Genomic DNA, 26,746 nt, shown 5'->3' on the forward strand with positions numbered 1-26,746 from the left:
ATTAATACTTTATCGTGATGACATTTATTTTCGCTTTCATGTTTTCATCATTTTACCAATTATCGCCAATTTGATAATTCTAATGCCTAGCAACCGGTTTCTAATTTATTTCTTTGTTTATTCTTATTTATTTGTTAATTCTTATTTATTTATTTGTTTATTTATTTGTTTATTCTTATTTATTTTATTTGTTTATTCATTCATTCATTCATTCATTCATTCATTCATTCATTCATTCATTCATTCATTCATTCATTCATTCATTCATTCATTCATTCATTCATTCATTCATTTATTTATTTATTTATTTATTTATTAATTTCATATGCATGTATTTATATATAAATTACAAATTTTGCAACAAAACGTAAACATAGAGAAAGAAAATATCTAAAAAGAGGGGTATGCCAAACCTTGCACTTACGGCCAGGCATATCAAATTAGATGTAATTGTGAACAGATATTAGACTTCTTTGATTTCATCTGTTTTCCAAGAACAACATGTCTAGCTTATTTATATATAATTAGATCCTCGCGGCTGTTCACAATTGGTACAGATTTGGAACAAAGTAAGGTAGGTCTATTTTGTCTCAGATTTTCGAGTGTAATTAATAAATATTTGTTTCTTTTTGCTTTATAATCGTTTCGTACTTAATCATCTCAACAAATAAATTTAATTGCACGTGTTGTTGAATCTATGTTCATGGGGAAAAAATTCATTTGTAACTACTTTTTCACATAACACGTCACGTGATGCATTTGATGTTACTATTTCGCATAACACGTGATGCATTTGTTGTTACTATTTCACATAACACGTGATAAATTTGATGTTACTATTTTCGCATAACACGTGATGCGATTTTTTCTTCTCTCTCAAGCTAATTCTAGTTTCCTACTTTTTATACGCAGTTTGTTATGTCCCTGATTATTTCGACTTTGTCTGATTTATGTCAGAAGATTGCAACGATATTAAAAATCTTCTTTTAGAGTATTAGGTCAGACTCATGCATTGATTTTTCCATAGACTTACATTATGAGAAATCGTCTTTAATTCTACCTTAAAATTTGAGTTTTCATGCTAAAGAAGTAATTGTCTAGCAGAATAAAGGGCTAGCCAACCATTTTATCTTTTTTATATTTTATATATATATATATTTTTTAAATTTTTTATTATTATTATTTTTTTTTTGGCAAAATAACTTCAAAGATTCATCGATTTTTTTTCTACCGATGACAGGACTGAAACACACTTTAAAAAAATGCAAACATCCAATTCACAAATTATGCTAGAGATTTCATTTTCTTTAGAAAACAATGCAGTGTATGTTTTCATTCTTAACAACATCCTTGCAAATTTTTTGCCAATCTCTGGCAATGTTACAATGCGTAAGTTATTTTTCAGCCAATCTCTGGCCATGTTACAATGCGTAAGTTATATTTCAGCCAATCTCTGGCCATGTTACAATGCGCAAGTCTGATATATGAGTATAATTATGACTGTACTTCTTATTTTTATACATTTTTTCGTGCCGTTACTTTATAGTTTCTTACACAGCCTAATTATAAATTTGAATTTCACTTATATTTCATCTTGGTCTTAATTGTTTAAAACGAAATGGAGCTACTTACATAATAATAATGATAACAATAATCATCATCATCATCATCATTATCATCATTATTCTTAATTTTCACAATTGAGTAACGAAAACAAAACAAACAAACAAAAAATAATAATAATAAAACAACAAAAAGCCGGGTGCGCTAAGAAAAAAAACAACAACAACAACTACAAAAACAAAAACAAAACTCATTCACAAGAAAAACACATCTGCAATAAACGAAAAAAAAAGTTCTGACAGGCACAAAAACAAAAAGAAACATAATATGCCGCTCTTAAAAGTCGGAACCACGAAAGTCTTTCGCTGCTCATGTAGCGAACGAGTGATATGTGTATAAATTCAAATTTCTTTAACCGAATTTTTTATATTAACTATAATATACGGAATACCGTGAGGGTCATCGTGGGTTTACGTTAAATACCAAGGGCGACAATGCGATAGTGCGACAGTGCGATGACGAAAATATGACAGTGCGATGACGACAATGCGACATATAGCGATGGCGATAATGCGATGACGACAAAACGACAATGCGATAGTGCGATGACGACAATGCGACAGTGCGGTGGCGACAGTGCGATTACACTATCGCCCTGTCGTCATCGTACTAACGCGTTGTCGCACTGTCGCCATCGCACTGTCGCATTGTCGTCATCGCACTGCCGTATTGTCGTTATCGCGCTGTCGCACTATCGCATTGTCGACCTCTATATTTTAACGTATAACCACGATGGCCCTAACGGTATTCAGTAATAATACTATATTAATTCGTTTACTTTTTTTGCAGGAAAATAACGTAGATTGTGGATCAAGTAAAAATCTGTAAAGTATGGACCTCTTTGCTACGGCAATGTCCGCTTTGGCTTGCATGCTAACCACGCTGTGCTCTGGTGTGAGAATAGGTCTCCCGGAAGATCATGTTGACGTCAGCTCCTGTTTCCACCGAGCATGTATATCAGAACACGGTAATCAAATATTCCTAAATTTCATAACTTCTTTAGAAGTGTGCGCATGGAATTTGCAACTCGCCCTCTATATATTGAATCCAGGTTATTAATTCCTGGTAGAATCATTGACAAATGAAGAAAATCAGACGTAACAAGAAGTATCAAAATGGGGGATGAAGCATGGTTAAAAGAAATCAAATATCTGAGGAACTTGATTAAAAAGTTCGTTTTCGAAACGCCTTTAGACTATTCAAGAATTTAGCTATAATATATACATTTCCGAAAGTTCCTTTAGATTATTTTAGAAAGTCCAATTTCATTTTATAACTCTACAATGACCAATGTAAATATTCTTCCCTGTTCTTCCCTGTAAATTTTACAGGACTTGAACTCGTTCTGCGCAGATGGGAATTTTCGCACAATATGAGAAATAAAATTTAATGACAAAAAAAAAAATAAAAATAAAAAAAATTTAAAAAAATCAGCATTTAGATTAAGAGAGCAGCATAGAGAAGTGCGGCTTTCGTATGCAAAATTTCATACTATAGGGTATAACGTGCATGAAAGAATTTAATTTCTGTGCTCTGTAATTAATTTACATAGTGACTTGCATTAAAATGGCTATACACCCATGCCGTAGCCGATGTTTGAACCCAAAAGCCGAGCTATAACTATAAATAACATGTTATGTATGTTTTGTTTTTAATTGTTTTCATCAAATTTTATGTATGTTTTAAAATACCCACGCTGTGCATATTTCATTTCAAATATACTCGACAACTGCAAAGGTGTCCGAATTCGATATGTATATTATTTATCAATGTGATCAGTAATTGACATCTTGATGAGCAAAGCTTTCTTAAATAGCTCTCAAAATTGATAAACGATCGAAAGAAAGGTTCAAGTTATTGATTAAGGTTCAGTGACCGGAAGTAGCAAGCGCTTGTGATCACAAAACGTTACAAACACAATTAATTGAATAGACTTGCAAAACATGATGCCACTGTAAATTTGCAATGATTGGTTCTTTTTTAATTGCTTACAGCAAATTGATATGAGCCGCTCCATGACAGAACCAACGTAATGCGTTTGCGACCAGCATGGATCCAGACCAGCCTGTGCATCCGCGCAGTCTGATCAGGATCCATGCTGTTCGCTTACAAACCCTATAACAAGTAGAGAAACTGATAGCGAACAGCATGTATCCTGATCAGACTGCGCGGATGCGCAGGCTAGTCTGGATCTATGCTGGTCGCAAACGCATTACGTTGGTTTTGTCATGGCGCGGCTCATATGTTTTAACAATCATACCTTTTTAGACTGGCAGGAGATAGGCGAGAAATGGCACATTTTTAGAGACACAGTAAAGTTTCTGAACGACAGCAGTTCGTATGATAAAAGGTAATATCTTATCAGTTTATACATATATAAGACAAACCTCCATCTAAAAACTGGATTATTGTTGTGTCAACACTAAATCATAAAGATTGCACTGTTTCTTCAATATAACGTGACGTTTTATCATATACTTATAAATGAAATATTGAGGAATATTGATCAAATAAAATGCGTGTTTTCGTTTTCCGTATTTCCAATCCAACTTCACGAATTCAGAGACAAAGATACCGATCAGCATCTCTGATAAATTTAACTTTATGAATTCACGTTTCTAACTTCAAGATTTCAACTTCGTAAATTCCGATTTCAATAATTTACTTCGTGAATAATTGATTTAAATCTTCGTGAAGTTGTTATTATGAAGTTCGAAACATCAGTTCATGAAGTTGAATTCATGAAGTTGAAATCGTTAATTCATTAAAATGAAAATCGTGAAGTTCAAAACATTAATTCGTGAAGTTTATTTCGTAAAATTGAAATCGTGAATTCGTGAAGTTGAAATCGGGAAATCATGTACTCCCTATGTTGAAAAGTTGAAATTATGAATTCACGAAGATGAAATCGGGAATTCATAAAGTTGAAATTTCCCCACTGTTCTTTCGTAGTTTAGCCATGCATTCTACTATATTTTCATGACAGATCTGTAATATGGCGAAAGTTTCAAGAAGGTGATATATGGAATAAAAACAATGCCCAAGCTGCCAACACCCTGAAGGTAAATATCTTTGTGCTATTACATCATTCTCAAAATACTCCTTTATTTGAAATTTATAAAACAAAATGTGTTTAAACATTATAAACTATTTATTGTTCAGTTATAGATATTATGTTTATGCAAATATAGCTTTTAATTATCAATTTGAAATTACAATTCATACGTATTTTGCTATAAGAGTTGAACCATACGTATTAGCGATTAATTTAAGCACATCACGCAGCTTCTCGTTGACTTGAAGCAACATATAATCCGACTCATCACATAAACGTCCCTATGACAAGTTCGATTCATCTTATAAGCTTTTAAATGACTTGGAGCAGCCTACTGTTCGATTCATCACATAAACATCGCTATGACTTGGAGTAGCCTCTAATTTGATTCATCAGTTAAACTTCTCAATGACATGGAGTAACCTACAATTCGGCCTATGACTTAGTACGGAAGCGTAGTACGAATAAACTCCTACGAAGAAGATAAAAAAGCCTAATAAGGAGTTTGTAACTCCTACGTAGGACTTTATAACTCCAACGTAGGAGATAAAAAAAGTCTAATTAGGACTTTATTACTCCTACGTAGGACTTTATAACTCCTATGTAGGACTTTATAAGTCCTACGTAGGACTTTATAACTCCTACGTAGGAGATAAAATGCTTAATTAGGACTTATAACTCCTACGTAGGACTTTATTACTCCTACGTAGGATACATATCAAAGTACTGAAAGAACAGAGTTCGACGGACATGTATGCTAGAGTATAACTTAATTAAGATAGCATATTATGTAGGAAAATAAATTATATGTGTCAAGTTGTAATTGTGGCAAGCCACTTTAGTAAATACCCTTAGTCTGTAGCCAGAGATTTTGTCATTCTCTGCATATATTAAACGATGATTCTGTATTATGTACGTTAAGTTATATTGATTATACACATGTACACAAAATGTATGGGTTAAACTTTTTCAAAGTAGGATATAATTCATTATTAAACATATGCATGCATAATGCTCCTCAAACCGTTTTCTTCTTAAATTTAACGGAGCAGGAACAAGACACTTCACTACTCCCCCTCCCCCTATAAACGGCCGAAAATGGATAAACTGCTCGTTTTGTTCAGCTAGTTCGTATGGAAAAAGTAATCGTTAAAGCCTTTTTAATTTTTGATATATTCTTATTTTAGAAATGCTTGTTATCGAGTTAGTTTTTCGAATAGCTGTAAAGATATTTTTCGGGATACATTGCCAATGCTTACATACACCTCACTCTAAGACACTGTACACTCTAGAAACCTGAGACACTTTATTAAAAGGTAAAGTGTGGCGGCATGGCCGTGTGACTAGTAACTTAATGATCGCTAGCCGCTAGGCTTTTTTTCATCTCCTACGTAGGAGTTATAAAGTCCTACGTAGGAGTTAAAAAGTCCTACGTAGGAGTTTTAAAGTTATTAACTCGTAATAAGGCTTTTTTATATCTCCTACGTAGGAGTTATAAAGTCCTAAGTAGGAGTAACAAGTCCTACGTAGGAGTTATAAACTCCTAATTAGGCTTTTTTATCTCCTACGTAGGAGTTAATTTTTTTTTATAGAACATTATGAATTGGCACCAGGACGCTTCCGTAACTTAGGGCACCTATATATCAAACAAATCAAGCTTTCCGCACATCCCTGCTTTCGAAAAAAGCCCTGATAAAACCGGAATTTGATTTTTTTTCGACCATTTGGCTGGTTCATACAATATGAAATATAATACTGAATAGTAATAATGAATTATCATAATTATTAAAATCATGTTCTTAACTGTTTCTATTTTAGAATATACGGACAATGATGAATCATATTGACCATACTACGGAAGAGATGAAGGCTGTCCAGCTAAAAGACTATTCAACAAGGTAATCTCTTTTCTTGAGATATAAAATCTTTCAAGCTGCCTAGTTGACAATATCTTTAAATGTTTTATATGTTGCCATGTGATTGATTTTTAAACATACTTTTTATTACATAAACAATAATAATCACTTTTGATATATTATTCATTATCTCATTTAAACTTGTATGAAACAAGCCCCAGAAGTTGTTATAATGCTGACTTATTTACACGCAATAAGCTATCACCTTTCCTGTATTAGTTGCATAACTTTTATTATAGGAAAACGAAACATTACCAATAAAGACAATAAGTACTGTCATTAACAGTGCGGCAATACCACGTGACATTGACGTCATTTTCGGCATCATTTCCAAGACAAATATTGCTCGATTCGGAAAAGAAAATAGCCGTAAATATTTTATTTATGTATCAATTTCTTTGGGATATGCACCAGTCTACGGGGAAAAATATATGCTTTCCACAGAATATTGAATCTTCGTCAGTTTATAAGCCGTTTTATCAAACACTTTGCATAACCTTGGAAGTTGCTTGTATTAGAGGAAGGAAACAAGTTAAGGAACAATCAGTTTTTTCACAATCTCTCTGTAAAAGATCAACAATGAAAAACTAAATTGTAGAAAGAGAACGGTAGGCATGTTGCTTCGCATTTGCAACTGATTCTAAAATCTGCTTTAAACTGTAGTCTTTTTTTTCGACTTGGAACTGGTGCCAGAATTTACAATTGAAGAAAAATATAAGATTTATGTCATTCTTAATAAAAATATGAACATATTTAGGTAGAGGTTTGCCTTCCGTACTCCCGGTTCATGTAAACCTGACTTTTTATTCATGGCGTAGACCAGATAACGCCAGAAAACGAAATAGCTTGCAACTGAAGCCCGCTCTGATACAAGCAACTTCCAAGGTTATGCAAAGTGTTTGATAAAACGGCTTATAAACTGACGAATATCCAATATTCTGTGGAAAGCTTATATTTTTCCCCGTAGACTGGTGCATATCCCAAAGAAATTGGTACAGAAATAAAATATTTACGGCTATTTTCTTTTCCGAATCGAGCAACATTTGTCTTGGAAATGATGCCGAAAATGACGTCAATGTCACGTGGTATTGCCACACTGATTAATATTGTTTCCTACTTTTTACATCTTAACCATAACCGCCTCCGTGGTCGAGGGGTTAGAGTCGATGACTTCTAATCCAGTTATCTCTCTGGCGTGGGTTCGATCCCCGGGAAATGCTTTGGTAGTTTAGCGCGGAGGAAGGTTGTCTAATACTGGTGTAACTCTCCAGGAACGATGGTTAGGAAACTACCCGCCTATATGATTGAAATACTGTTGGGAAAAGGCGTAAAACGAAACAAACAAACAAACATCTTAACCAATTTAAATTCACTTTTATCTATACTCTTCAGTTTTAGTTGTATTCAACCCCATTCTACTTAAATCAGTTGTCCACATTGATCCTTTGTCAACATGGATTCATTTATCCCCTGTGTTTTATAATCTCTCATGTGCATTATTCTTTAGTCTACATTAATTTCTTTGTCAAATCAATCACTATACGAATTGACCTCCATATTATTCGTTTGTCGAATTAAAAATCGTCTTCATTAGTTCTTTGTTTACATCAATTCCTTGACTACATTAATCGTTTGTCTATATATTTAGCATGGAGGTTAGTCATGACGAGTAAATGACCCCTATCGATTTTGAGGTCACCAGGTCAAAGGTCAAGGTCACAGGGGCCTTGACTTCACAAAGCTTGTCCGCCCAATAACTTATAAGATTCCTTTGACCCACAGTCTTCATATTTGGCATGCAAGTTAGTCATGACAAGTAGATGATCCCTATTGATTTTGAGGTCACCAGGTCAAAGGTCAAGGTCACAGCGGCCTTGAATTCAAAAAGCTTGTCCGCCCAATAATTTCAGATTCCTTTGACTCACAGTCTTCATATTTTGCATGAAAGTTAGTCATGACGAGTAGATTTTGACCGCCCTATTGATTTTGAGGTCACCAGGTCAAAGGTCAAGGTCACAGGGGCCTTGACTTCAAAAAGCTTGTCCGCCCAATAACTTATAAGATTCCTTTGATCCACAGTTTTCATATTTGGCAAGGTGGTTAGTCATGACTAGTAAATGACCCCTATTGATTTTGAGGTCACCTGACCAAAGGTCAAGGTCACAGCGGCATTGAATTCAAAAAGCTTGTCCGCCCAATATCTTAAGATTCCTTTGACACACAGTCTTCATATTTGGCATGGAGGTTAGTAATGATTAGTAGATGACCCCTATTGATTTTGAGGTCACCAGGTCAAAGGTCAAGGTCACAGCGGCCTTGAATTCAAAAAGCTTGTCCGCCCAATAACTTAAGATTCCTTTGACACACAGTCTTCATATTTGGCATGGAGGTTAGTCATGATTAGTAGATGACCCCTATTGATTTTGAGGTCACCGGGTCAAAGGTCAAGGTCACAGGGACTTTGACTTTAAAAAGTTTGTCAGCCTAATAAATTAAGAAACCTTTGACCCACAGTCTTCATATTTGGCATGGAGGTTAGTCATGATTAGTAGATGACCTCTATTGATTTCTTGGTCACTGGGTCAAAGGTCAAGGTCACAGGGGCCTTGACTATAAAAGCTTGTCCACCCAATTACTTAAGATTCCTTTGACCCACAGTCTTCATATTTTGCATGGAGGTTAGTCATGCTTACCCCTTTTGATTTTGAGGATACTGGGTCAAAGGTCAACTAAAAGAAATTTTCCCCTCAATTGCTTAAGAATGCCTGTCCACAGTGTATTGATTTTGACATTTTCACATTTGAAGCATGTAGAATACATAACTTAGAATGCACTGGCTCAATTTTGGCAGGGACGTTGTCCTTGAGCTCTAAATGGCCACTGTTGATTCTGGTATGCGGGGGTTTTCACGCCACGACAGTGGCAGTTCTAGTTTATATTTATGTTTACGTCAGTTTCTTGTCTACATTTATCCTTTGTCTTCACTGATTTGTTGTTTACATCAATTCCTTGTCTGTATTGATCGTTTAATTGTCTTCAATTCTTTGTCAACAACAATCGTTTTTCCTTTTTCATTCTTTGTTAACATCAGTGCGTTGTCAACATAAATCGTTTGTCTTCACTTCATCTATGTTTACAACATTTTCTTGATTTTATTAATCCTTTGTTTTCATTGATTCTTTGTGTACATCATATTTATTGTCTACATTAATCCTTCATCTTCATTTATTCTTTGTTTACATCATTTTCCTTGACTAAATTAATCCCTTGTTCAAATAAATCTATTTTCTTAAATAAGTCTTTATCCTCTGTACATAAGCATTTGTCTACATCAATCCTTTGTCTTTATTCATCCCTTATCTTTATTTTGTCCTTTTCTATATAAAGTAAGGGAAGGGTTAAAGTTCAGCACGGAATTAACCAAAATGCAAGTACAACTGGAATGATTATGTTACTGTGTATTCTATATAAAGGTATGACCACCAGGCTATTATAATAATGGGAAGCGATATCACTGTGCAGAAGGCAGCGCATTTCCTGTACAACAAACACCCATTAGTGTCAACTTTGTACAAATACAACCCTGAAACAAACACGATAAATGTGATTCTTGGAGAGGAGCATTTTCTGGGAAGAAATAGCCGTGTTCAGGTATGACTTCTAGACATAAACCAAAATACATTGATAAATCTTTTTTGTATATTGTACTATGTTTATACGTATAGTTATTGATATAACCATTGTTATAAAAAAACGAACCCAGTAAGGAAACAACGTAACCATCTTATTGCAATATTTACGCCATTTTAAACGCCTTGATTCGATTTTGTACATGTTTGGAGGGTATTTTGTGCACAATATGAGGCCCATAGCCCTAACTCAAGCAATAGGGCCTGGATATTTCTGCGTGGCATGGTCTTTTTTGGACCGCCCCTTTGCTTTTTTGCCCCACTCTATAACCGTAACTCAAACTTTCTTACATGGATAGACAATCTCATAATCATAGACAGTATATGACACTCATGCCGTAGCAAACAATGTATTTGAATATCATTTTTATTCACGGAAGGAGCCGGTGTTTTACATTTGTACGATGACATCTGCATTGAACCTTAGTATTTAGGGTGCAAATTCTTGTTGGGTCAACTTTTTTATTTTTCTTTAAAAATAATTGCTCTATCTCTCAGGTCCTTGTTTAGAAGAAAATACTGTTGAACTTTAATTAAATACATGTCATTATTATAATCATATATTGGCTAAAAAAGCTTTATTTAATATAAAAGAAGTATGATACGTCTAATAGTCACAAATCTACACAATTAAAGTAGTGTTTGTTTTTCAAGATCGACAAATATACCTCTGAAAAACTTTGAACTGCGCCATCAATCTAGAAAATTTTAGCATGTCATTGACCAATTATCAATTTAAAACATTTTTCACAACGGTGATATCACATAAAATTTCAAGTTTCTATTTTTTATGAAAGGAGACCTACTAAAACTTAACGTACGATATTTATGATATGTATACATTTTTGATAAAGTTTTCCTTTTAAGGAACGCAACAATGTTGTCTTTTGTTTTTCCGTGTGTTTATTAGAGCAATGGACGTTTCTCAATTCAAAATCTCACAATTTTTATGTTAAAATGTTAAATTCTGCTAAAGCCGGTGCTACGGGGCATGGACAGTAACTTTTCAGTACCGTCAAAACCACGATCAATCAAACCAAATCTGCAGCATTTTCAATTTTGTCGTTTTTGGCGTTCTTTGAGGATTCCGTTTTTTTCTGTTGTATTGCCAAATCAGTGTTATTTGTGCCGTGTTTAGGCCACAAAAAGTCGCCCTGTACATATAATCAAAGATGTTATATTTTCGATCCATAAAAATCGTTCAGCTCGACATAATTATCGTGTGTAAATGCTTGTAGTATTTTTGGTTCATTCTCCCTTTTTCAACAGGTGTGGTTCTAGTATTCCTACTTGAATACTATACAATTACCCTTAGGATATGGTGCCTATTTTTAAATTTGTTTGTTTCGTGTGTTTGTTGTTGTTGTTGTTGTTTTGAAGTCTTATCTGTGATACACAGGCTTCATAACCTCTGAACTCCTTTCAAAAACACATTTTGTTGATATCCGCCGATTGCTTTCTCGTTTATGACTCACAATTTCTTTAATTTCGTGACCTTATGCCGCTTTTAGTGGAATGTCACGAAAGTCTCGCATTGAAGGTTCTGTGATAAACGCCGCATGTTTCCGAACTCAAAATTTAAATGTTGAATTCGGTGCTCGGGGGCGTTGACGGTCGATAGCTTGCACTCACCAGTATCGTCCATGTACCGGCTCGATCAAACCGAGCCTGCAGCGATTTCAATTTTGTAGTTTTGGGTTTTAAGGGATTCCGTTTACTTTAATTAAGTTACCCTAAAAATATTTGGTAACATGTATGCTTGAAAACATTTCTATTTTCGAGTAAGATATTTATCAATGAATTTTGTCATGAATTAAACGTAAAGAAAATTTTCATTCAGGTAAAGATATAGTTATCGGATTACATTTGACCTATTAATATTTCTATCACCAACAACCTTTGTGGATTGCATCGACTCTGATCTGGTGGAAGAGAAACAACATGATGTTAATTATAAGGAGTGAAAAACATTCAACAGTTGAAAGTATCAAAATATTGCAACAGATATAAGTTGAGACACATTTAAAAGCTAATTTAAGTTTTGTTTTAAATAAAAGTTTTGAATTTATCTATTTGATAATATTTAAATATTTTCACTATTGAATACTCATTTTGGTTATATTCAGATTGTTGGCCATGGCAAAAACACCTTTGGTGAAATGAGACTTGCAGGAAAGACACCAAAAGAACTTGCAGAAATAGTACATAAGTTACCAATACAAATGTCTGAACTAGGTCGAATAAGTCTCGTTGGTTGCAACATTGGAAATGATGGTCGATCAGAATTTCTCAATGATGGGTATACGGAACAGTTTTTAAAATCTTTAAGATTTGATCAAAGTATCAATGCAGAAGTCAGCTCTAGAAATGGGCTTATTAGTATAACTGCTTCAGGCAAGAAAGAAACTGGTAAAATTGAAGCTGACGGAATAAAATGGTTCAGTAAAGACTCACTTAGTAAAAAGATAATAAAGCTTGATGGCTTTAATGAAGTAATTCGCATTGAGTTGCCTGTCACTGAAGGTCTTGCGTCATACAATCTAGAATCTAGTGGAGCCTTAGTTAAACTTACAGACATCAATTATTATTCAAATAAACAAACGATCTACTTGGAGAAGAGAAACCAGGATACCAATGAACCGAACTTACTTAAGGTATTGGAAGCTAAAGATATTGATATCTACATTAAAACTTTAACCAAGACTAACTTTTTACATGATACTGCATTTGTTGAGAAGAAAATAATTGATAAAAATATAGAAAAAATACGAGAGAAAATTCAGAGTACTGTAGTAAACGGTGAAATATCCGAAGAGAATAAGGTTAATATTCAAAGCTTGAAGAAGGAGATAATAGAGTTTCAACCGGGTAAGATAAGTTATCACGAATTCGTTGGAAATGCATACCTTTCTGATAAATCGAATAAGCGGATATCGGATGTATTTGATTTTAAAATACACTCTGACGTTAATGGAAATCTAAATATGATTATGACATCATCGACATCATCGGTGAAGAAAATAAGCTTCCTTCTTGACTCTGGTACTCCACCTAACTGGAAGTACGTTGCAAGACTTGATAGAAACTTTAATCGAATTATAAAAGTTGAGAATGTCCGTGAAATAACTAGTAGGGCTGATCTCATACATGAAATCAATATGTTTGGAGCATTTGGTATAGATACGAGAAACATGGGCTACTTAAACAAATATTATCTATTTGGTGATGTTGTGTACAAAATGGCAAGAAGAAATTTTTATATAACGTGGGAAGGCATGATAGCATCCGATATGCCGGTAAGACTTGAACATTTTCATGATAAGCCAATAAATGAAAATGAGATTCTTCATCTGAAAAACTGGAAATGGTTAGATAGCCAAAATCGATATATTTTACCTAAGGGTTTTAACTTGGAAACATATCGAGATATGAGAAATTCAATCAAAAATGAATATGCAAATAGAAAAATCCATGAAATAGTTCAAAGTTTGTCTGAGGAGGGAACATTTACAGTAACAAGCAAGAAAATTTTTGTAGACGACGTTTATTTTACTTTGGAAGGACAAAGCGGGTCAAAACGTTTTAGGAACTTTAGAGAGAGTTTATATCCAGGAAATGTGCTTAACCTGATGGGTAATTTCATGAACGGCGAACATATTAATATCAAGCAAAATCAAATGCATATATTGGAAGGTTCAACTGTTCTTGCAATTGCACTTGCAGAAACTATTCGGAATTTTCGGACATTTTCTATAAACGAAATGATGATGAATATAAACGCAAGAGAACCGATATCTCTTCATACGCTGATAGAATGCAATCCCATGACACGTGGAAAGAGCTGGGGATATATTGGCAATACAGGATTAACAGTCAATGAAATAAATCATAAACAAATCGTTTTACCGAGAGAGCTTAATATTGCAAGAACGTTTTTATTAACACAAAAAGGTGAGGATGGTCAAAATAACAAATATCGATTCTTGACAGATACAGAATATAACCAGTTACGGAAAGAAATGCCACCAGAAAAACTTGCACGAATTACTTTTCCTATTACAGAAAATGAAATGCACAACACAATAATTGACTATAAACCTGAAAATACTGATCGTATTGTTAGAACAAACCCGTTAGGTGATCATAGTTTCCCAACAGTTAACGATGTAGAAGTATTTACTGAAAAATCAATGAGTAAGGCCATGCCAATACGTGCTTCTGTGGCTATGGTAAATGATTACATACATGTCATAAATCACGTGAGCAAAGTAATAGCACAAAAAAGTCAGGTATCAGGAAAGGATCTCGAAATCATTCAAAGCACAATAGAATTTGAAAATGGGAATGTTAAATTATTTGTCAGAGACAAATCAAACCCAACTGACAAAATAGAGTTAAATATTGAAATAAACGAAAATATTCTTGAAACAAATTGGATAAAAAAAGAAACTTCGAAAGAGATAGACCATGTTCGAGAAATGAAAAGTTTTCCACCAAAGTCACTGACAAAATTGAATGAATTTCTTGGAGTTTATGGAATCGTGATGGGATTCAGAGGTGCTGTTCAAGATTTCGAAGAAGGAAAGATTGGTGAAGGTATTGTTAACATAGCTCAAAGCGTCCATGGAATATACGGAATGAGTCAGTCAGCCCAGAGAGTATTACGAAGAATCACAAGTAAGATTTTTTCCGCCGGGCTTCAAAAAATTGAAGCTGGTTTAGCAGAGGTTTCGACAAGAATAAGAACATTTTTCTCACGAGGAGAATTAGCGGTTAGTGAAACGTTATCTGCAGCTGGTCGTGTTGCAGGAGACATACCTGTTATTGGAACTGCGTTTGGAATTTACAACACAGTGCAAGACATACGTAGAAAAACAACAATCGGTTACATTGACGCGGGATTGGATGCAGCCATAACTATTTCCGCACTATTTGGACCAGAAGCCCTGATAGTTACAGTAGCTTTGACAATTGTTAGACTTGTTATAGACGATTTTTACTATGCAATAAGCAACGAACTGAAAAATTTACCGTCAGACGCTTCTGCTTTGCAAAAGGTCGGAGCTGTTCTAAAAGGCATCGGCGAAGGTATAGTTATGACTATTAAAGCTTTTTATGATTTTACTTCTCTTGGATTACTAAGTTTTGCTGAAACGTACATCAATATTGACAAACGGTATAATGAAGAACATGCATTATTTCATAAAATGTCTGACTATCACAATTATCTTAGATTTGTAAAAGAAGGAAAACATGAAAAGGTGATAAATTTTGCAGCGGGAGATGCGTCGTGGAATGGCGGTAACATAATTTTCCAAATGTTCGATGACAATACTGCACGGCTTCGAATGCAAATTGTGGATGAAAATGGAAGAGAACGTAATCTTGACAAATTCATAGCTTTGGAGGAGGATTCAAACGATATCTTTTTAGGGATAGGGGAATCACATGACATTAGCTTCAAGAAAGAGTCAGCAAAACTTTTTTGGGTGATTCCAGTACATTCGCAATACCTCATCGATAAGATTAAAGGTGACCAAAATACATTGCACGGTACATATTATGGAAACTCAAAGGATAACAAATTCTTCACAGTCCAAAATCTGACAAAAGATACAAATTTAGGATACTCTTTAGCGGATTATTATTACGAAATATATGGTGAAGACGGAGATGATACGTTTTATTGCGGCCCACAGCAATCCATTGTTAAAGGTGGCAATGGGCGAGATACATACATCATACCTTATTCAGGAGGGAAGACAACGATAAATAATTATGCGACAGATTTAGAAGAAGACGTTCTTTTTATAGATGTACATTTTGAGCAAATACATGCGGATCGTCGTAGAAATGACTTGATTCTTAAACACGGTCATGAGCATGACATAACTGTCTTGAACTGGTTTTCTGGTCATCGAATGGGACATTTGACTTTCAAAGCAAAAGATGGTGTGATATTTAATGTTACAATCGGTGTTTATGGTAGGGCATTTATTGTCCCACTTGCAATTGTCTTAACTGGAACCACAACTGGTCATGACATAGATGTTTCTAGAGGACTTTGGGAACACGTGAAAATGGTTATAGGCTCCGATGCTTCAGACAGAATCGTTGGGAACAAAAATGACAACATACTTAATGGGGGTAAAGGGAATAATTCACTTTATGGAGAAGCCGGGAGTGACACATATGTGATTAGCTCAGCTGCAACTTCGGCGTGGAATGTCATAAATAATTTTGACACAAAACTGACTGTTGATAAAGTTATATTTGAGTATTCATATGAAGAAATCATTGTATCGAAAAATGATAATCATGTACGAATGGAAACTGTCAGAAATGGACCGACGGTTATAATGAATAACTGGTTTACAAATGAGTATTATAGACATTGTGTGTTTGTAACGAAGGACGACATCATATTCAAACTCTCGGATGACATAAATGAACCTAACATCCGTCAACCTATTATACTAGACGCTTCCAAAGAAACCACTTCTGTGGTATTAAATGCAAAGAAACGAGGCTTTGAAAATGTAACAACAATTATCGGGAGTAATTTCGATGATGTGATACTAGGAAGTAGCGGCAATAATTACCTTAAAGGCGGGAGAGGAAGCGACAAAATTACTGGAGGTGAGGGTAAGGACGTTTATGTAATACATAAGGAGGATATTGGAGATTTTATTGACAATTTTGCTGAGGATGGAAAAGACGATCTTTTGCTAATTGATTTCAATTTTAACCACATAACTGTCAATTCTCTGAACTTAGATGTGGTTCTGAAAGTAAAGAACAATCGTATCGTTACAATACAAAATTGGATCAAAGGGGAAAATTGGAGACACATTGTCATAAGAACGATTGATGGAATCAGTTTTCGGTTGGAAAAATCTGTCGAAAATATAATATTGAAGTCTCCACTAGAGATCGATAAGTCAGCAATGACTACAACACAAATTGTCAACACGAACAAAAATCGCATGCGCACGGTTGAACATATAATAGGGTCGAATGCTACTGATACATTGGTAGGAAACGAACATGCAAACAGAATTGATCCTGGTTTCGGTGGTGCCTATATGATGGGAATAGATGGCCATGATATTTATGTAATCAAAGATCATTACAAAGGCCCTAATATCATCAATAATTTTGCAAGAGACGATTTGACAGACACTATCAAATTACCTACGTTTTTCGACGATGTTTACACAAATATCAGCGAGAACGATATACTTCTTGAGTCAGTCTCAAACCCAAGCGCCTCTGTCACCTTGCAAAAATACAAAACTGATCCAAGAAGTCGACACCTGGTTATAAACACTATACAAGATGGTGTCGTATTTACAATTCCCCAAGAGCTTGATTTTCAGCCTACAGCTATTTCAATAGATCGGACCAACCAGGCTCATAACCTTATTATTGATCTAGAAAGTAAGGATTTGTGGAAAGAGGTTGTGACTGTTTTGGGGTCGAAAGAACATTCTAATGTTATAAAAGGAAATGAAAAAAATAATACATTTACCGGCGGAACACTTTCAGACACACTTGAAGGAGGTGATGGAAATGACGTCATTCGCGGTAACCAGGGAGACGATTTTATAGACGGAGGAAATGGTATGTAAATACGTGATTATGTAAATCTGTGTTGTACTTTGGTTTAGCTTATTTTAAAACTAGTGGATATTATTGACTTTAATAGGGTTTTGACTCAATGAAACTGTATAGGTAAGTCTCGTACCCTACTATCTTTGCCTGGTTTGATAATCAGTTGGTTTGCGCCAGTCTTGATGCCATTTCCCATTTTGTTGTCTATTTTTGTCCGTTGCCTTACAAAATGTATTTTCCGGTGTCATTTGGTGACGACTAGATGTTGTCAAACATTGCTCTAACTTGTTGACCTATATACACAAATTTGATAGCTTCCTGACATTAAAGAGTTATCAGCTATAGCGGGATTCGAACCATACCGGATAAAAGGGATGTGATTCGTAGACCGCTTTCGAATGGAACCTCCTCAGACCAACATATATAAGAATTAAGACTGAAAAGATTAACAAAGTCGCTGACTTCCAACTTCATTTTTTTAGGGTATCAGTACAGCAGTACATACGATCACTCTTTACCAGATATTTATACTCACTAGAGCCGGTGTAAAGCTCTATATAGCAACTTTAAAAGTCGTCAGGCTTTTAATCCAATTTTAGCTATAACTTTGTGATTCATTGAGATCTTAATTTCCAATACTTTATAAAAGTAGGCGTTAGTTTGGTATTAAACGATGAAAAATTGGTGCTGGGCGGCGTTAGGTTGGTTTCAGGCACTGTAAAGTCGGTGGTAGGCGTATTATGTCGGTGCCAGGCGGCGTTTAGTCGGTGCTTGCCGGAGTTAGATCTGTGCTAGGAGGTGCTGATGGCATAAATGATGCTCCACTTTTCAATGTCTCTACCACCTGTTTTTTATTGATCTCCCTTTTATAGATGTTTTAATAGATGTTGCGAATTTAAGTGTTTCATATAAAATGTTACAAATTTTGTGTTTCGTTTTTTTTTTGTATTTTGTAACCTTTTTCTCTTTTTTTCATAGCAAATGAAGAACCTACGTAATAGAAATATTACATTTTTTTTTCTTTTAACTACACTGACGATCTGGTATGCTAAGCGAGCGAACGCCTATGTCACGTGAGGGTCTCCTGAGCTTAAAAGTGGAGCCCGAGTCGAAATATGTTAAATGGACGACTCAACAAGGCAGTGAGCAGAACAATGCTAATTAGGTTAAAGCAAGTTTAATGACGTAAACTGTATGCAGCCTTTCAGAAATGACGACGATGATGTTAAGATTTGCTTTTTAACCGTGATTGTTTTACTTAACATAGCTGCATTTTTTCGCTATCGCATTTAAGCAACATTATACGCTTTATGAAATAAACAATTTACCGGTTTATAATGCTAATGAATGTTTTTGGCTACACATGCTTTAACAAAATAGAAATTTGTCAATTGCAGCGTGTTTCGCAAAGACTTCATTGACCTCAGTAGGCCGAGCCAATTCAGACATCAATTTTTATAGTGTATATCTAAAATCAATCTGCTTTCAATTATACATTGTATGTTTTTTTCCCATTTTCCATAATTGTTTTAATCTTATATTAAAAAACGTTTTGTTTGTTACAAATGTATTTTATATATACATGTAGATATTTTGATGACTCATTTTCATCTTTTCATAATAAATCATATTAAATCATATTAAACAGAATTCCAAATATATTTGAAGGAGATGATATTCTAGCAGGAGGAGCCGGAAAGGACTGGTTGGATGGCGGTATGGGGGATGACGTCATATACCCTGGTCCTGATGCGGATTACGTGAACGGCGGTCCTGGATTCGACATTATTATTGTATCAGGTGACGCACAAGATATGAGTGGGGTGTATGTCGATTTACACAGTGGTCATGGCTACAATGGAGATGTCAATGGGGATATATATGTTAGTATAGAGGGCGTTATCGGAAGCTTTTATAATGACATGCTTGTAGGGACCAATTATGGAAATCTTTTGGATGGTAAAGGAGGCAATGATTTTATATCACCACTTGATGGAAATGATATTCTAGTCGGTGGTGAGGGAAAAGACATATATGACATCGGCAATTCCAAAGGCGAAAAAGTGATACGAAATTACGCTGATGACGGCATTATGGATTACCTTAATTTGAGAGTTTATGAACATAGCAGAATTACTCTTGAAAAACGTTACGATAGCCTTGTCATTCATATTGGAATCTTTTTAAACAATGTATTTTGTCCTTCGATAGGAATCGGCCCAATTCATATTGAACATTGGTACAAGCATCTTACCCACCAACATTTGACCGTTCAGCTAGCTGGGAGTGATCTGGTATTGCACTATTTTGATACTGGTGAATATTCTGTGGTACATGAAAGAGTGGATACAGGAGATCGGAACAAAACATGTGAAGTCTTGTTTTCCCAAATAGGTTATCAGGACTATAACGATTATTATTCAGAATATGCAGATTATTATTTTGGTTAACTTAAGCTTGATCTTGTTAAGAATAAACTTTAAAATATGTGCTATTTTGTATGTCACATTTTTGCTTTGCGAGGCGCTAATCAAAAATAAGATCAGAAAACGACAAAATGGTCACTTTGTCGTTCTTTCGTCTGCAGGGCGCCACACAAAATCACAAAAATACAACAAAGTGATGACTTTATCGAATTTGAACATTTTGACATACTTTTGTTCCTCGAGGCGCCAGCGAAAACACGAAAATACGACAATATGACCACTGTCGACAATATGACCACTGTCGACAATATGATTACTGTCGACAATATGACCACTATCGACAATATGATCACTGTCGACAATATGATCACTGTCGACAATATGATCACTGTCGACAATATGACCACTGTCGACCATATGACCACTGTCGAAAATATGAACATTGTCGTACTTTTTCTCTGCGGGCTGCAAGGCGAAAATATGACATGACATTAATCAGCTATCATATTTTTATACTTTACTCTCTTGACAGTTCCGTTCCTGATTAAATGATTAAGTGAACATACAATTTTTTTATAATTAATATAAAGGAATTTACTGTTAATTTCTCAAACTTAAAACAATAACATGCATTACCGTCCAGTGTCTGAGAGGTGTCGTTTAGAGTGTCTTCCTACAGTCTTCTTTTAAATATAACATAATAAAATTATTGTTGGTGACACATCATGCATAAAAGCTTCGGGCCACATGTATATTATAACATTTCTACACATCCAATACTAATATGATATTTATCATTTTTATTTTCCATGTTGAACTTTGAGGGTAGTCTAAATTAACTAATTCATGTATATTATGCTACAAAGTATTGAAAATCATTAGTGAGCAGTCTGTAATTCAAATCAATATACTAATGAGAGAAGAATTATAATAACAATTTGTAACGATTACTTCTTCTTCTTCTTTTGTTTTAAACACTTAAATGAATGTACTTCATCTGTATACATATATAGATATTAAGATTGTGGGGAAGGTTGCCTTGGCCACCTGTATATAGAGGTCATCGTGTAGTTGGGGATACATGTACACATAAATCCCGACTACCACTAGAGTCGAGTGTCGGGAATGAACTTGGTACGACCTGGGGCGCTTGTTGTCGAAGGAAGACCGTTATGGAGCTTCTGGGCCTCAGGTCGTTCTCTGGTTGAGTTCAGGTCCACGAAAGAATTGGAGGAGACAATCAGTTCCGGCTATTCTTTAAAGTATTTGTCTGAAAAAAATGTCTTATGTAATATGTAATTGGTACCTTAATATAAGGAATCAAACTAAATTTAAAAAGAAAGATCAGGCATGGAAAGCTTTTCTTAAATCACCTTTGACTAAAGGGAAGTAAATACATAAACATATGTTAGGTAAATTATATAAGTTATCCCTCTTTCTGTGTCATGATTTTATGAATGCAGTGCTAATGTTCGTGGAAATATTTTTGTCCTCTTCTTTAATTTTAAAGGTTTTTTTTAGCGTTTGTAAAGAAATGTAAGCTATGCTAATTACACATTACACGTAATTACATGTATAAGAATTCCTTTATGATACAAGTAGTTCTATTTTTAACTATTTCGTTAGGAGACATGTAATTGTGGTTTATTTTGACTGAAATAACCCTTGCCCTATGTGTATATTATTCCGCCTTCCATATACGTAACAAAACATTACTTTCATATATTTATTTCTCTGTCTGTTTTACATTATCAACCACGTGATAACCTAATAAACTTTCGTTTATCTTGCTGGGGACACTATGGCATCATGAAAATAACTTGATTTTAATAGTACTAACTTGATATCAATAAATACAGTTTGCTCCAGATGCTTGTCAAATCAGATATGCCAAATTCAAATTAAATTTGACAAATACATCTAATTAAATGTTTTGTATAAACAATGACTTGTCTTTTAGTGATATGAACATCGCGTGGCATTTCGTTTGAGTGTGGTGTTTTGAAAAGTTGGTTTAATACCAAACAGGCACAATAATCTGTAATCAAAACGTGTAAACTTGTAAAGATTTAATAAAAAATATACAGCCATTAATATGCAATAACAGTTAATTTTGAATCCCATATTTGCGTAGGAATGAAACTCAATATCAATAACAGTGATGAACCATTGTTTAAACCCAGATTAAGATTGTCCTACCAGGATGCATAATTATGTGGTTGTGCTTCTCTGTCTTTCCTCGCCATAAATCCATAGCATTGAATTTTCACGCATATCATTCTTTTGTCGCCGTCGACTTTGATTTTTCAAATGGACTTAATAGAAATTAAGATGTGATACTAGGACTTCCATTATCACAGCTATTCTTCTGTATTTAGAGAAACAAGAGCACTGCATAGGCGTTGGCGTGGCAATTACACCCGAATGCAAATTCGTGTAAGTCATTTAAATAAGTAGTAATCAAAAACAATTTTGAAGAGAGAGGATACCCAGTTATAACAAATGTCCGGAACATGTTTCATTTCAATTATCAATATTAAGATCTATATCAGCTATTCTCTTGTCACATGAATACTTATTGATTATCATATATGCTAAAGCTTTCGTTGTGGAGTACAGACCTCATTCACCATGCTCACGTCACCAGTGATGCCTTTTAAGAGCTAATTTGGAAGCACTGATAGGAGATGATTTACATCCATTCGATTGTCACGGAATATATAGATACTGACTGAAAACAACAATAATGTTGTCTTCTATTGCCATAAAGGAAAAAAACAAAACAAAAAAAACAACAACATATGAAACATATAAATAATATTAAACCAGAAATTCAAAGCACAACATATTATGTCTAAAAGTAATCGAAAATCACAATGCTATGCTCATGCTAATGATGTAAGTTCAAGGAAAAGACTTTTAATATCAGCACGCATTTTAACAATCTTTCAATTGGAGAAAACTAGAGCTTAACAACTGCTTGTACTCCAGATATCATTGAAATTAATTTCCAAATTTTGATAACATGCCTAAAAATGACATTTTATATGAATCATTTAAAACGTATTGTTATTTAGTGAATTTACATATTATAAAGTACACCAGTTTCAATTAATAATATTGTCTTATTTCAAAATAATTCCATCATATATAACCTATAACATTTAAAGAATTCATACTTTGTAATCCCCCTTTGAAGCATATGCACTTATATAAGTATTTTGGGTTTTGAGTGAGTCAGTGTGACCTTGACATTTTTCTTGCTGTGTATGAATTTACAACTTCATTTATAACAGCACAATGATGTAAGTAATAGAAAGAGTATCGAAAGACGAGACTATCTGATTTGTAAGAGGTGACGTAGCACCCGAGTATTAATCAGATTGCCGAGTGTTTTGATGTTCTTTCTCTTTTGTATCATAGTCAAACATAAAACACGTTCCCTGTTGTCACAATATGAAAAAAAAAATTGTAGGGAGGTGGGTTATGGGGTATGGAGGGGGTCATTATTAAGCTATTATTCTAAGTTGATCCAGCAACCTACCTTATATGCCAGCTTGATAGTTTTCAAACAAAATAGAATCAATTAAATGTCCCTGACCGACAGTGTACTCACATAGGTGAGGGGCTTGTGGTCTAAAGCCAACGACCTTAACCATTAAGCCACGGTTGTCCTTAGTAGTTATTTAGTATTTATAAAAAGACAAATAATCTGATTTAAAGTACAGTGCAACCTCTGTAGAGCGACCATCTATAGACTAATAAATTCTTTACAACAAAAGTTTTTAATTCTTCCTGAAGTAAAATTAAACCACTGCAGAGCCACACCTCATGGCGACAACCAAATCTTCGCTCGTAAAATATGTTGTGATAAAGTTGTGCTAAAGAAATTGAACGGAAATTAGCATACCAATGTTAAATGACAAAAAATAAATTGTCGATAGAAAAGTTGACAAATGATACAAGATTATACAGTCAAATTACACAAAAGTATTCAATCAAAAGAAAGGTTAACAAATTACGCAATCGTACATACAGCTACTAAAAAGTTGAAAAAAGACGCAAAATTATATACAGTCAAAAGAGAAACTGACAAGTAACAAAAGCATATGCATTTATTATAAAATTGAAAAATGACAGAAAAGTATACAAAAAATAGAAAAGTTATCAATTGATACAAAGAATTAAAGTCAATAGAACAGTTGAAAAAACATTATATAGTCGATAGAAAAGCTGGCAAAGGACACACAAGGTCCATAAAAAATTGACAAACGCCACAAAGGTCAATAGTAAAATAGACAAATAACGGATATACAGTCAACGGAAAAACTGAAAAATGACACAAAAGAGTACAGCCAAAAGAAAAATAGACAAATGACACAAAAGAATACAGTCAATAAAAAAGTTTAAAAAATGACACCAAATAAAAAGCCGAGAGAAAATTTGAAAAATTCACAAAAATATACAGTCTTTATAAATAATGACAAATGACACAAACATGTACGGTCACTAGAAAAATTGACAAATGGCACAAAAGCATGCAATCAATATAGTACAGTCCCTGGGGACCTTTTGTGTGCAAAAAAGGTCCATAGATAAATGTTATACCAATGTAAAGCTAAATGTTTGAAGTTTACAAAAATTTTGGGTAGACATGTCAAATCATGGTACGTTTTGAGAAATCCAAGATGGCCGCCAAGATGGCCGCCAAATTATTGAAAAATGGCTAATACGCATTTTATCTGATAAAATTAGTTCTTTTTTGTATTTATTTTAGTATAAATGTTGTAAGAACTTCAAATTCTATTGGAACAATATGAAAATGGAGGCATTTCCATAATTTTTTTCATATTCTTTGAATTTCATAGATAAATTTGCTAAAAAATGCATGAAAAAATTATCAAAAAATGATATGGGGCTGACATTTTTTCCTACCAGCTAAGGCATAGTGGTGTAAATGAATATTTTTACCATTAACTACAAAGACTTGAACAATATCATACTAATATCACCCTTATTTTTTATCTTTATTGTAAAAAATGTGGATTCTGATATTCTTAAAGTGGGTGGGGTAACGAAAATTAAGTCTCAGTATTTTGTTTACTGGTTTGTTATGATAATTAAAACTATGAATAGTCAACATGTATTGCACTTTGGCATGTACCTAAATCTATAAGTAATTAAGAATCTTAGACTGATATTTTGTTTAACAATATTCAGCATGTTCTGTTGCTATGGCAACGGAGAAGTAAAATGAAGGACACACCTGAAACTAATGACACTTTCAACTTTTAGCATTTTAAGCATGTTGATAAGAATGACACAAACTTAAAGATAAATAATCTGTACACAATGCCATGGTAACAAATAGAGAAAAAATTGTAACATTAAAAGAAGTCACATTTAATTCTAGCAAATTATTAACACAGATAACAGCCAATATTTTGAAATTAGATGAATAAATTTATTTCAAGAATTTGCATCATGCATTTGCTTTTTTCAAACTGCTATACATAAAAAAGGTCATGTCAAATGTGCATGTTGTTATGTTTGGAAAGGATAATTAATGGTGATAATAATAAGTAAAAGGCAGTCTTAAGGTAGAAATGTGTATAAACATCAAATGTTTGAAACTGTACACAGGGTAAACATTTAAGACTTTTAGCTATACGAGAAATAAGTAGGTCACTGGTTCAAATTTTAGGTCAACCAATATCAAATTTTAATGACAATCGAAATTATTGTTGAGTTCAAACTTTCTGGTTGTCGCTTGTATTATCAAACTCTAACTTGCATTAGATAAAATTCTAGGTCAACTGATCTCAGTGTATAATTCTGCATCTGAAATTTTACAATCTAAATACAAAGAGGTCACTAGTACAAATTAAGGTCAGCTGGCATGTCATATTGTGTCTGTTATCCAAATTTCTTTAGCTTCAAAAACAAGAAAGTAGGTCACGAGGTCTTAAACTCTAGGTCACCTTATACCAGTTGGGCAATGATTTGAACAATCAAAGAAGAACACAAGACAATTCTTCCAACCAAATTGTCTTGCATTATGGTTTCTGACATAAAGAGTTTTTTTATATAAAAATCGACATCTAGGCAGGGCCATTTTTATGCTCCCCGAAAAAATTCGGGGGGAGCATATAGTCGCCGGGCGTGTGTCCAAAACCTTGTCGTGGAGGATCACCCGGTTCCACCGGCTCTTGTTTTATTCCAGACTCATGATCATTGCTTGATGCCTGCGACCTTAGTACTTTACGGAGAGTGTCGGATGTGAAGTCCAAGCGTCTCTTGTTCTATCCACAGACAACAATTGATCTCGGACATTGCGTTTTACGGTCATTTGTCAAAAAAGTTAGAACCGTAGCTTAGTAGAAATTGGTCATTACTCTTCTGGTTATTTATCCATGAAAGTCA

General features: G+C 34.2%; 1 protein-coding gene across 1 annotated transcript; it reads left to right on the forward strand.

Moving 5' to 3' along the window:
• Positions 1-464: 464 nt before the first annotated feature.
• On the forward strand, positions 465-21,254 carry LOC132727898 (uncharacterized). The gene is made up of 8 exons (XM_060713498.1): positions 465-574; positions 2,413-2,590; positions 3,892-3,973; positions 4,610-4,685; positions 6,497-6,576; positions 10,068-10,245; positions 12,410-17,906; positions 19,566-21,254. The coding sequence occupies exons 2-8, from the start codon at positions 2,455-2,457 to the stop codon at positions 20,345-20,347; spliced, it is 6,831 nt and encodes a 2,276-aa protein (XP_060569481.1). The 5' UTR covers positions 465-574; positions 2,413-2,454; the 3' UTR covers positions 20,348-21,254.
• Positions 21,255-26,746: the final 5,492 nt, after the last annotated feature.

This window comes from Ruditapes philippinarum, unplaced genomic scaffold, assembly GCF_026571515.1.
Source record: "Ruditapes philippinarum isolate M1 unplaced genomic scaffold, ASM2657151v2 ctg83_1_1_1_1, whole genome shotgun sequence".
Taxonomy (NCBI): Eukaryota; Metazoa; Mollusca; class Bivalvia; order Venerida; family Veneridae; genus Ruditapes; species Ruditapes philippinarum.